Source organism: Trachypithecus francoisi, unplaced genomic scaffold (assembly GCF_009764315.1).
Source record: "Trachypithecus francoisi isolate TF-2019V2 unplaced genomic scaffold, Tfra_2.0 Lachesis_group15, whole genome shotgun sequence".
NCBI classification, from domain to species: Eukaryota; Metazoa; Chordata; class Mammalia; order Primates; family Cercopithecidae; genus Trachypithecus; species Trachypithecus francoisi.
The window spans coordinates 110694635-110708050 of NW_022681460.1; the positions used below are offsets into that span (position 1 = coordinate 110694635).

Genomic DNA, 13416 nt, shown 5'->3' on the forward strand with positions numbered 1-13416 from the left:
TTTTTTTTTTTTTCAAGATGGAGTCTCTTTCTGTCGCCCAGGCTGGAGTGCAGTGGCACGATCTCGGTTCACTGCAACCTCCACCTCCTGGGTTCAAGTGATTCTCCTGCCTCAGCCTCCCGAGTAGCTGGTATTACAGGTGCATACCACCACGCCCAGCTAATTTTTGTATTTTTAGTAGAGATGGGGTTTCACCATGTTGGACAGGCTCATCTCGAACTCCTGACCACAAGTGATTCTCCCCACCTTGGCTTCACAAAGTGCTAGGATTACAGGCATGAGCCACCGTGCCTGGCCTGACACTTGCTATTTTTAAAAATGTAATAGGCATCCTAATGGGTGTCAGGGGTTATCTTATTGTGGTTTGGGTTTGTATTTCTCTAATGGTTAACGATATTGAACACCTTTTCATATGCTTTTTGGCCATTTCTATATATATATTTTAAAAACATATATTTAAACCAGGCCTGGTGGCTCACACCTGTAATGCCGTCCCTTTGGGAGGCTGAGGCAGAAGGGTTGCTCGAGGCCGGGAGTTCAAAACCAGCCTGCTCAACATAATGAGACCTCATCTCTACAGAAGAAAAATTAAAACATTAGCAGGGCCTGGTAGCTTGTGCCTGTGGTCCCAGCTACTTGGGAAGCGGAGGTGGGAGGATCGCTTGAGTCCAGGAAGTTGATTTGCAGTGAGCTGTGATTGCACCACAGCACTTGAGCCTGGGCAACAGAGCGAGACTCTGTCTCAAAAACAAACAAACAAAAGGCCAGGGAGGGAGGTGGGAGGATCACGAGGTCAGGAGATTGAGACTATCCTGGCTAACACAGTGATACCCCGTCTCTACTAAAAATACAAAAAATTAGTGGTGGCGGGCACCTGTATTCCCAGCTACTCGGGCGGCTGAAGCAGGAGAATCACTTGAACACGAGAGGCAGAGGTTGCAGTGAGCCGAGATCACACCACTGCACTCAAGCCTAGGGGGCGAGTGAAACTTCATCTCAAAAAAAAAAAAAAAATACAAAGAGAGAACTGTCCATTTATGGACTTTGCCATATTGCTCAGGCTGGTCTCAAATTCCTGGGCTCAAGTAATTCTTCCACTTTGGCCTCCCAAAGTGTTGGGATTACAGGCAGGACCCACTGTGCCTGGCCTACGGTAGCATTTTTGGGTTGTTTTTTGGATGGAGCCTCAGTCTGTTTCCCAGGCTGAAGTGCAGTGGCACGATCTTGGTTCACTGTAAGCTCATTGCAACCTCCGTCTCCCGGGTTCAAGTGATTCTCCTGACTCAGCCTCCCAAGTAGCTGGGATTACAGGTGTGTGCCACCACGCTGGGCTAATTTTTTTGTATTCTTAGTAGAGATGACGTTTCACCGTGTTAGCCAGGCTGATCATCCAACTCTTAACCTCAAATGATCCACCAGCCTTGGGCTGCTACCAAAGTGCTGGAATTACAGGCGGGAGCCACTGCACTTGGTTGGCTATTCTGTGTCTTTTGTTTCTTCATAGAAACTTCAAAATCAGTTTGTGCACAAAATAATTTACTGGAATTTTGATTGGGACTCTGTTGAATTTATAGATAAAGTTGAGGATAATTGACTTTTTGACAGTATTGAGATTCTATATCCATGAACATGAACTACCTATTTATTTAGATCTTCTTTGATTTTTTCATCAAAGTTTTGCAATTGTCCTCATATAAATCTTGTATGTATTTCATTAGATTTATAACTAAGTACAGATTGTCCCTGACTTACAATTTTTTTACTTTACGATGGTGTAAAAGTGATACATAATCACAAGTTTTCACACTTTAAGCACTGGTGATTCTTTGAACAAAGACTCTGACTCTCTGGTCTGCAAATTTTACTTAATATATATTTGTTTTCTTTTTTCTTTGAGACAGGAGTCTTGTTCTGTCGCCCAGTCTGGAGTGCAGTGATGTGATCTCGGTTCACTGCAAGCTCCGCCTCCCAGGTTCACGCCATTCTCCTGCCTCAGCCTCCCATAGCTGGGACTACAGGCGCCCACCACCACGCCCAGCTAATTTTTTTTATTTTTAGTAGAGACGGGGTTTCACCATGTTAGCCAGGATGATCTTGATCTCCTGACCTGGTGATCTGCCCACCTTGGCCTCCCAAGATGCTGGGACTACAGGCGTGAGCCCCTGTGCCTGGCCTTTGTGTGTGTGTGTGTGTGTGTGTGTGTGTGTGTGTGTGAGTGTAAGAGAGTCTTGCTGTGTCACCCAGGCTGGAGTGCAGTGGCATGATCTTGGCTCACTGCAACCTCTGCCTCCCAGGTTCAAGCAATTTTGCCTCAGCCTCCTGAGTAGCTGGGATTACAGGTGCCTGCCACCATGCCTGGTTCATTTTTGTATTTTCAGTAGAGACAGGGTTTCACCTTGTTGGCCAGACTGGTCTCAAACTCCTGACCTTAAGTGATCTGCTGCCTCGGCCTCCCATAGTGCTGGGATTACAGGCATGAGCTTCTGCTCCTGGCCATACTTACGATATTTTCTTTTTTTTTTTTTTTTTTGAGACAGAGTCTCGCTCTGTGGCCCAGGCTGGAGTACAGTGGCTGGATCTCAGCTCACTGCAAGCTCCGCCTCCCGGGTTCACGCCATTCTCCTGCCTCAGCCTCCCGAGTAGCTGGGACTACAGGCGCCCGCCACCTCGCCCGGCTAGTTTTTTTGTATTTTTAGTAGAGACGGGGTTTCACCGTGTTAGCCAGGATGGTCTCGATCTCCTGACCTCGTGATCCACCCGTCTCGGCCTCCCAAAGTGCTGGGATTACAGGCTTGAGCCACCGTGCCCGGCCGATATTTTCAATTTAAGATGGGTTTATTGGGATGTAACTCCATTGTATTTTGAGGAGCATGTGTATTTCAAGTTTTTTTTAATGTGTGCTCGTGCAAAGGATGTTGTTTTTCTTTTTTTTTTTTTTTGAGACGGAGTCTCACTCTGTTGCCCAGGCTGGAGTGCAGTGGTGCAACCTCAGCTCACTGCAACCTCTGCCTCCCGGGTTCAAGCGATTCTCCTGCCTCAGCCCCCTGAGTAGCTGGGATTACAGGCGCCTGCCACCACGCCCAGCTATTTTTTTTATTTTTAGTAGAAACGCGGTTTCACCATGTTGACCAGACTAGTCTCGAACTCCTGACCTCAGGTGATCCACCCACCTCAGCCTCACGGTGCTGGGATTACAGGCATGAGCCACTATGCCTGGTTGGTGTTGTTTTTCATTTCAAATTCGAATTGTTTACTGTTTTTCAAAATAGGAAAACAGGAATCTATGCTGAATGAAACAAAATAGACTTGTGCTAAGATGTAAAAAGGAAAAGTTAACCAGCCCCCACCTTCCCCACACTTGTTACCCAGCATTAGCACAGCGGCCTGTGTTAGTCTAGACCTTTCTCCTTGCTCAGCAAACGTGTGAAATGTATGGACTATATGACAGCTGTGTACCAATAAAAACAAACAGGATCATGGTCACACAAATGGGGATTTTTGTTGATTTTTGCCACAGTAGAATCACACTATGCCATGTTATTGTACAACTTCCTTTTGCACTTAATTTATTATGGCCAAAAGTGGTGCATGTTTGTGTACACACACGTGTGCATGCACACACAGATTGTTCCACAGGAAGAAGGTCCTATACAAAGTATGGGTGTTTTATTTCAGTACATTTTTTTCTGCTTTTTGTCTGTTTCCATCCTCCCTTTGGATAATCTGAATCAGTGACTGCCAAATGGATGGTTCAGAGGTGTAAGCTCATTTTCCTGGTGAAATGCTAAATTCTGTAAGTGCAGAAATGAGGTCATCGCGTGAGCGTCTCCAGGCTGGGCCTAGCATAGGGCTGAGCATGTGTGGGGCACTGACAGCCTAGAGTTGAGTTCTGGGCCTCCATTTGTCTGTCTGTGAGGGGTCACGGTGATAGCACCACTTCATAGGGTAGTTGGAAGACTAGGAGGGGTCGCGTGTCCGGTATGCCTGGTGTGGAGTAGGTGTCAGGCAGCTGAACACTCCTTGCTGAGCTTGCTTTTTCGGGGACTGGGTGGTGCTTGCTGCTGTGCTGAGAAGGAGGCACAGGGCTGAGGAGGGATGCCCTGGTGTGTGATGCCAGCCCTGTGTGCTGGGGATGGGCTGCTCCGAGCTGGGGGGCGGGGGGACAGGCTGGCTTCCAGGTACCCTCTAGCCCTAGTTGCAAGTTGTTTCCTCCTCTCTGCTTTTCCAGGACAAGCAGCTGCGGATCTTTGACCCCAGAACAAAGCCTCAGGCCTCTCAGGTGAGTTGTGTGGGCAAGCCGGGGTGGATTGAAGCCTCCACTGAGGCTGAGGACCCGGTGGTTCTAGCAGGTGGAGGTAAGAGCAGGCCTGGGGTCCTGGCGGACATGTTCCACAGCACCAGGGGTCCCCAGGAGGTGGGCCATCACTGCTAGGAGCTCTTCCTGTGAAGTGTGTTCTGGGTCCTGGGAGGGCCTGGCTTTGATCACAGGGTGGGCAGAGGTAAGCTTCTCCCAGGCTCTCCACGGAGGCCATCCTGTGGCTTCAGTCAGTGATCTGAGATCCCCACTTCCTTCCTTTTTTTTTTTTTTTTTTTTGAGACGGAGTCTTGCTCTGCCACCCAGGCTGTAGTGCAGTGGCCGGATCTCAGCTCACTGCAAGCTCCGCCTCCCGGGTTTACGCCATTCTCCTGCCTCAGCCTCCCGAGTAGCTGGGACTACAGGCGCCCGCCTCGTCGCCCGGCTAGTTTTTTGTATTTTTAAGTAGAGACAGGGTTTCACCGTATTAGCCAGGATGGTCTCGATCTCCTGACCTCGTGATCCGCCCGTCTCGGCCTCCCAAAGTGCTGGGATTATAGGCTTGAGCCACCGCGCCCGGCCACTTCCTTCCTTTGAGACCTTCACCCTGGCACAGTCAGCAGAGACCAGCTGCAGAGGAGCCAAAAAGAAACAGCTCCTGGCCGGGCGCGGTGGCTCAAGCCTGTAATCCCAGCACTTTGGGAGGCCGAGACGGGCGGATCACGAGGTCAGGAGATCGAGACCATCCTGGCTAACACGGTGAAACCCCGTCTCTACTAAAAAAAATACAAAAAATTAGCCGGGCGAGATGGCGGGCGCCTGTAGTCCCAGCTACTCGGGAGGCTGAGGCGAGAGAATGGCGTAAACCCGGGAGGCGGAGCTTGCAGTGAGCTGAGATCCGGCCACTGCACTCCAGCCTGGGCGACAGAGCGAGACTCCGTCTCAAAAAAAAAAAAAAAAAAAAAAAAAAAAGAAACAGCTCCTGTCCTCTGCAGGAAGACCCTGGGTGGGACCTATCAAAACGTACAGGCTCCAGGAACTGAGCGTGTTTTGGTTTGTGTCTGTGCATGGAGTGTGCGTGGCCATTTCAGTTCCGAGCGGGGAAACTGGGACCTGGCTCATGCTGCAGCATCCAGCCACTGGGGCACCATTCATTCGCCCTACAGAGACCTTGTAGGCAGGAGCAACAATCCTGGGACAGGGCCCTGTTCCGGGGCAGTTGCTGGGGGCTTCTCTTGCTGGGCTGGTTTAGTGCTTCCCTGAATAACTGGCTGGGGAGCGGAGGCCTGAGTAATGCCAAGGGGCCTGGAGGAGGACGGGCTCGTCTGAGGAGTCTGTGCGAGCGGTGCTGGGGGAAACAGGCCCGTGGTCACCTGGGCTGTGGGAAGCCATTAGATAATTTTTTTTTAATTCATTTTTTGAGATAGAGTCTCGCTCTGTCGCCCAGGCTAGATTGCAGTGGCTCAGTCTCGGCTCACTGCAAGCTCCGCCTCCCGGGTTCACGCCATTCTCCTGCCTTAGCCTCCCAAGTAGCTGGGACTCCAGGCGCTTGCCGCCACACCTGGCTAATTTTGTTTTTGTATTTTTAGTAGAGACGGGGTTTCACCATGTTAGCCAGGATGGTCTCAATCTCCTGACCTCATGATCCGCCCGTCTCGGCCTCCCAAAGTGCTGGGATTACAGGCTTGAGCCACCGCGCCCGGCGGATTTACATTTCTAAAAAGAACTTTTTAGAAGGTGAGGAGGCTTCTTTCCTGAGGAAGGTGAAGTTTAGGGTCCTGCTGTTAGCTCAGGAGAGGAGCTCCCTAGCAAAGACCTAGGCCCATCACAGATACCTCCTCCCCATTTCTAGGACTTTTTCCTCACCCGGGGTCAAGGGCAAACCACCAGCCCAAACCAAACTAGCGTTAGACTGGAGCCCCAGAGCCCCCTACACACATAAGACTGAGGAGAGAAACCCAGTCATATGGAAGATTGCAATTTTTTAGTCCAAACGGTACAGTCAGTTCCACTTTTGTCCAGCTGAAGATTGAGAGGACTCCCGTTTAACCAGTGAAACTAGCCAGGCAGAGTGGTTTTGGCCACACCCTGGTCATACTTGCTGGTGAGGCTGGCTGACCTCTTCGTCATGTGGGACCTGGGCTTGGTAGATGGTGGCTGTCTGCATCTCAAGGCAGTGTGGGTGTGTGCGGTATCCTCACTAGGTAGCTTTCTTTGACCTCCAAGCCTTTGCCCAGAAAGCGGGGCCCAGGCTCAGCTTGAAGGCGCCACGGAGGCTTCCTCCAGCCTCCTTCACTTTCTCAGGTTGCACTCTCCTCTCCAGAGTCCAGGGCACTGCTGGGGCACCTATGCTTCTGCCCCTGACCTACCAGGCATGGCTCTGAGCCAGCTTGCTGGGCCCACGTGATTCTTCCTCTTCTCCCCTCCTCCACCCCCTCTTTCCAGCCTTCCTCCTCTCTCTCCTCCTCTTCCAGCAGGGCTGGGGGCGGTGACTGATGCCGAGGTGGGGATAGAGTGGCTGCTGTCCAAGGGGCTCCCAGCTCCTGGAAGAGAGAGAGAGAGAGAGAGAGAGGATCTGGTTCTGGAGGGAGCCCCCCTGCGGGGCTTTGGGGCGAGGAGACCTGGGAAGAGCGTGGGTGGCTCCCACCCCTTCCAGCTGCTGGCTGGGGCCTGTGCTCGGGCCCTGGTGCGGGGGCAGCAGGCCTGGAATGCCGCTCTCCGTGTGGCCCTGCCCCCCACTTCCGCCCAGGGCATCTGGCCCACACCTGGCTTCTATTAGGAAAACCGCTGCTGGCAGCCAGGGCCGGTGTGAGGCGAGGGGCCGACTTGAGGGAGAGGCCTTCTGGGAGCGCTTTCTCTGGCAACCCTCCTTCCTGCCTAGTGGGGTGTGGCTGGGGGTCAGGGAGCGGAGCCGCCTGCCCTCCATCCAACCTCTGTCCTCTGTGGGTCCACCCCACCTGAGCCCTGGCACTGCCCCAGAGCCCGGAGGGGGCCAGGGAGTCCGCCCACCACTGTCTCATTGGAGCCCTGCCTCAGGCGTGAGCTTGGAGCAGGGGACCCTAGGGTGGCTCCTCCTGCTCACACCCCTGCTTGGTTCTTAGACTGCATGTATGAGCCTTTGTTATGCACCAGGCACTTGGCATATTCCATTTCCTTGGAGGTATAGACCCCAAGGGTCAGATGGTTCTGTGGCTTCTCCAGGGTCCCACCTCAGGGTGACAGAGGCAGGCTCGCCCATCTGATTGCAGAACCCCCCGGACCCCCACTGCCGCCCCTTCCCTGTACAACTGGCCTAGCTGAGGCTGGATGAGGCTCTGGAGCCCAGGCTGTTCTGGGGAAGTGGCAGCCCCAAATGAGTGTAGAGGACTCAGAACCCTTGTCTAGATGGGAGGGGGCCCCAGACTGAGCCCTCTAGGAACCCCAGTGCATCAGACAGGCCCGTTGGGGGTGGTGAAGCCTCAGAGGAGAGAAGGGAGTGACTGGGGGAGTCTTACTATTAAAGTAGGTCCCCTTACCCAAGCAGGGAGCCAGGGCTGCTCCTGGAATCATCCTGCCCTGCACAGGAAGTGTTGCCATGGTGATGAAGGGGTGGGCATACGCCTCCCCTCCTCACCCCCTGCGGGGCTGGCACTGCTCCTGCCCTGCCACAGCCCCTCCTGTTCTCAGAACCAGGTTGGGGGGCCCTTGGGGATGCGGGTAACAGGATGCCTGGGTCTCAGCTGCAGCCCCTGTTCTTACCCGCTACCCAGGAGAATGAGGAGCTGGAGAGAGGGCTCTTCTCTGAGGGTTGCTGAGGCTGGCAAACGGGTCTCGCTCTGTCACCCAGGCGGGAGTGCAGTGGCGCCGTCACGGCTGTCTGCAGCATGGACCTCCTGGGCTCAAGCGATCCTCCTGCCTCAGCCTCCCTAGTAGCTGGGACTACAGGCACGCACCACCACGTCAAGCTAGTTGGGTTTTTTTTTTTTCGAGATAGAGTCTTGCTCTGTCGCCCAGGCTGGAGTGCAAGGGCTTAATCTCGGCTCACTGCAACCTCCGCCTCCCAGGTTCAAGTGATTCTCCTGCCTCAGCCTCCTGAGTAGCTGGGATTACAGGCGCCTGCCACCATTCCCAGCTAATTTTTGTATTTTTAGTAGAGATGGGGATTCACCATGTTGGCCAGGCTGGTCTTGAACTCCTGACCTCAGGTATCCCGCCGCCTCAGCCTCCCAAAGTGCTAGGATTATAGGTGTGAGCCACTGTGCCCGGCCTAGTGTTTGTTTTTCTAAGAGAGAAGTTTTCAGTTTGTGGCCCAGGCTGCTCTGGAACTCCTGGGGTCAAGCAGTCCTCCCGCCTCAGCCTCCCAATGTATTGGGATTACGGCGGGGACTAGTGCACCCAGCCCACCTCTCATTTTTGATACTGGTGATCACTCCATTGATAAGGAGTTACAGAGTAAGGGGTGGGCCACTGACCCCCTCCCTCACTTGGGGGCTTCCTGTGGTCTCTGGGCAAACTGAGCTAGGTGTCCCCACAGTGGGGAGTGGCTGGGCACAGCCAAAGCTCTTACCTGGAGCTCTGAAGGCTGGGCTGAACACTCCGGGGAGCGAGAGCTGGCCCAGGATGTTTGCTGGAAACCAGAGTGTTTCTGGGGCAGCTGTGGTCTTGGGCGGCTCCTCCTCCCTTCCCTGCTGCCTCCTAGCCGCGACTTTGTGCAAGTCTCATCACCACTCTGAGCCTCACGGCCCTCTTGTGCAGGTGGAGGAGACAGCTGGGGCCGGGCCACTTTGCACCATGGCTTCCTCTCTCTGCGTCTCTGGCTTCCCACATGTGAATTAGGAAGGCCAAGGGATGTCCCACCCCTAGCCTTAGCCTGTGCCCCCTAGGTGAAAGGTGCTCAGTGGTAGCCCCGGGGGGATCCTGCAGGCTTGGCCCGGCCTCCACCTCCTGCATCCCCAGCTGCTGGCTGAGTGGGTCTCTCTGCGTCCAGTTTTCAACTCTTTGTGGATGCTAGTTCCCATACCTGGCTCACGCCTGTCAACCCTCACAGCCTAGTGGGAATGACGCTAGGTCTTCCCTCATTTACACTCTGACGGTCCCCTGCTATCACTTGTGAGACATGCACACGTGACACGTGTCAGACACAATCCTGAGCCTTCTACAAGTGTTCCATCTTACTCCTTATGGCCGTCTTCAAAAGTAGGTCCTTCAGCACCACAGGAAAGGTTAAAAAAAAAAAGTAAATTCTGTTACAGTGCTTTTTACAGACATGGAAACTGAGGCACAGAGCCGGTGACTGACCCACCATGGAAGGTGGCCGTGGTGGCTGGGCTGGGGCTCTCCTGGGTCCACCTCCAGAGCTTCCTCCCCTAACACCGTGCGGTTCCCCCATGGCAGGCACAGTCACGTGGAATGACACACTGATTTCTGTTTGGCGTACATCTGCCTCCCTGACGTGTTTATTCTACGGGCACGGGGACTTTTCCCATTTTGTTCACCGTGTCATCTCATATAGTGTGTGGCTCAAATACCCATATGAGGAGAAAATAGATGAGCGAGGGGCACTGCTTCCCCCCAGCACCTGCCCTCTAGCTGAGAACCATCCAGCCCCACCGCCAGCTCCTAGCACAGTTCTGGTCTCTGGGAGGCCTTGTGTGTTTCTTGAATGAATGAATGGCTTTTGGACAAACTAGGAGCCCCCTGGTGGGCTGCGCACACACAGATATTTGCACACTAAACACCGAGCAGGCAGGAGCCTGAATGACACCGTGACCCTCTCCAGGTGTCGAGGGCAGGGCTGGCCAATGGCTCGACCCTTGTCCTGACCCGATATCCCCTCTTACGTGGAGAGAGGGCAGTGGGGCCTTGGTTCTCAGGCTCCAGCCCCAACTTCCTGTGCCGGCCGCAGCCTGGTGGGAAGGGAACAGTGAGAAAAGCCCCTCGAAGGACGGGACCTGGAGCCGTTTCCGATGGTCTCCCACGCTGGAGTCAGCCTCCACGGGCTGGGGAGGGGGCCCCGGGCCAGCTCCTCGCAGGCTGCTTCCCTCCCTCATTCATTCCCAAGGAGATCGTGGGAAGCTCAGAGGAAGCTGGCCATGGTTTGGGGTGAGCTATTTTTGGTAACAGGGTCCTTCGTCTCAGGCTCCAGGGGCCAGGGTGACTGGGAGGAGCTGTTTGCATTTCCTCTGGCCCCCTCAGCTCCCTACTGCCAGGGCCCAGGAGGACAGGGCCCCACCCACCATGTGAGCTTCCCTCTCCTCCCAGGGGCCGGGAGCTTTCCTGCTGGCAACTCCAGCACCTTGGGAGGGCCAGGAGAGGCACTGCTTGGCGCTCTCTGGACGTTGCCCAGAGGTGGGTCCCAGGCCCTGCCTCCTGCCTGGGGCGGCGGCAGTGATCCTCAAAATCCCCCGATTTACACGGCGCTTTGCCACAAGCCCTGCCCTTCCACATGGCAACAGCCCTGGGAAGTGGGTGGCACCGCACCGGGTGCCCCTTACACAAGCGAGAGAAATGACACTTTGAGAGAGTGTGACGTCCCCCGGATCACACAGCTCGTGGGGGCAAGAAAGTGCCAGTGCCTTTAGCCCCTGGTGCAGTAGGGAAGGGGCCTGGAGCTGGGGAGCGAGGCAGCCTTCTTTTCGGGAGGAGGGACACTCGGGAGGAGGGACACTCGGGAGGAGCAGTCAGGTTGGCCTCTGGGCACAGAGCTGCCCTCAGCTGGGGCGGAGGTGGGACTGATCCCTGGGGTGCTTTGGAGACCACCTTTGGTCCCAGTGGGGATGTGGAGAAGGACCCAGCCCTTCCCACCCTCTATGAGGCTTTCAGGCAGGTGGGCAGCAGAAGTTCCCCAGCTCAGGCCCAGTCCAGGGGGCCCCGCCCACCAGCAGGGGGCCTGGGGGCTCAGGTCCACCTCTTGCCTCCTGCAGAGCACACAGGCCCATGAGAACAGCAGGGATAGCCGGCTGGCATGGACGGGCTCCCGGGAGCACCTTGTGTCTACTGGATTCAACCAGGTAGGGGGTTCCTCCTGGAGGAGCAGGGCATGGCCAGGTGGGGATGTGTCCAGCCCTTCGGGCAGGGACGAAGCCAATGGGAGGCGGGGGACTGAGGGCCAGTTCCAGGCCTGTCCATATACGGCCTGACTGCAGCCGGGTCTCAGAGCCTCAGGGGACTGACGGCTGCTGAAAACTGGCAGATTCCATTTGTAATAGCTCAGCCTGACCCCAGGAGCTATAGTGGCCCCACAGGGACTGAGTCCATGGAGGGAACCGCCCCTCATCCCTTGTCACCTAAGGGTTCTTAAAGGGGCAGAACATGAAAACCCAAACTCTCTTTCCTTGGGGTGACTCCCCTCCCTACTCCAAGCCCTGCTCTGAGGCAGGTGCCCTGTGTCAGGCGGTACCCTCAGGCACTGGGTTTCCTGGGAGTCCCTGGGTGGGGCTCTGAGGGATAGGCCCCTCTGAGCCCCTCTCTCGCCCTCCCTGCAGATGCGTGAGCATGAAGTGAAACTGTGGGACACGCGGGTCTTCTCCAACGCCCTGGCCTCCCTCACCTTGGACACCTCACCGGGGTAGGAGCCGCGACACGCGGGTGGGCTGGGGGGGCTGATGACCCAGGGCGCCGCTGGCAAGGGCGCCTGATCCGGCCTGTCAGTGAGGCGGGCTGATCTCCGGGCTGTTCTGGGTACCTGATCTGGGCTGCAAGGCCTTGCGACAGACACCTGGCCCTGTACCCCTGAAGCTTCCAGGTGTCACCTACAGCAGGTGCTCTGGTACCCCTCTGGCCCCTGGTAGTAGAGTGGGCCCTTGGTCACCACAGGTTTCATGGTGGGGGGTTGACACAGTCATGCTTGGCATTCAGGGAGAGGGTGTGGTCCGGAAATGCAAGAATGCACTTCATTTTTCTGTGGATGTTCTGGTAGGGCTGAGGCCCAGGAAGGCTCCAGGCTATGATAGGAGGGTGGGCGTGCGCATTGTTGGACAGCCTGGCAGGTTGGAGGTGGAGGTAGAGGTGGAGGTGTAGGTGGGCCTTGGCTTATGTGGCCCACTGAGGTTTATGCTGCCTACTCCGCACCAGCCATATGGCTGTCCTGTTCTATCCTGAGGTGTGTCCCCAGGTGAGGCTGGTGTCCAGGCAGCCTGGGGGGCTCCAAGTGCACCTCATCCTTCCATCTGCGCCCAGAAGTGTGTGGAGAGGGCTTTTGGCAGTGCATGGCAGTCCTGGCCAGGCACGCTCTGGCCTTGGCCCACTGCGGCTCCGGAGCCAGACACCAGGAGGCCCAGGGCAAGCATTTATGAGTGACCCATCCGTTCAGACCACCCACAACACAGCTGGGGAAACTGAGGCTGGGGGTGTTCAGAGACGTAGCCAGGCAGGGCCAGGGTGGAGCGACAGGGACTCCATCCGCCTTCTGAAGCTTCAGCCGTGACTCATGAGGGCCTTGCTGGAATCTTCGCAGGCAGGGGGATCCGAGAACGTCAGAGCCGGGAAAGGGGTGGTCCTTGGCAAGCTTATTCCTCCTTCCATTGCATAACTGAGGAAACTGAGTCACAGGCAACAATGACCTGTCCAGGCTCTGGGAGCAGCAAGAGTATGTGTCTGGGGGTAAGGAAGGCTGTGGGATCTTCCGGGGAGTCCCCAAAAGAGGTCCCACATGAATACCAGTGAGAGCTCCTGCCAAGGGCTTCCCCCAGCTGAGAACTGCCCAGAGGAGGGGTAGGGGTCCGGGTGACAGTGACGCCCTCTTCCATCCTCTCACACCCATGGAGGGGCTGAGAAGCTGGCAAGGCCCATTATACAGATGAGGGAGGCAAAGGTGAGCAAGATTCAGCACCTTCCCTGAAGTCACATGGAGGGTGAGAGGCAGAGTCAGGGCTGCCCTCAGCCTCCTGCCTGCTCTGGGCATTGGGGATTCAGGGAGGAGTCAGTGGGACCCGCCCTGCCTTGAGGAGTCAGAGCTCCCGGGCCTTCAGATTCCACGTCTAGGATCTGTCCCCATGTCCCCCATCCTGGGCCCGGAGCTGCGTGGCATCTTGTCTTCTAGACCTTTCTAGGTCAGACAGCTCCTTCCCTGCAGGGACCCCAGCAGAGGCATTGGTGTGAAGGGACCCAGCACCGGTCACTTCCACCCACCACTTCCTGCCTTC

General features: G+C 55.6%; 1 protein-coding gene across 5 annotated transcripts in view; it reads left to right on the top strand.

Moving 5' to 3' along the window:
* The window catches only part of LOC117097718 (coronin-7), a 66436-nt gene that overhangs the window by 19753 nt on the left and 33267 nt on the right, over nucleotides 1-13416 (top strand). For all 5 annotated transcript variants that reach the window (XM_033235902.1, XM_033235903.1, XM_033235904.1 and 2 more), the window contains 3 exons: nucleotides 4229-4279; nucleotides 11197-11283; nucleotides 11758-11840. In XM_033235902.1, the coding sequence (XP_033091793.1) occupies nucleotides 4229-4279; nucleotides 11197-11283; nucleotides 11758-11840 (221 nt within the window). The remainder of the gene's footprint in view (nucleotides 1-4228; nucleotides 4280-11196; nucleotides 11284-11757; nucleotides 11841-13416) is intronic.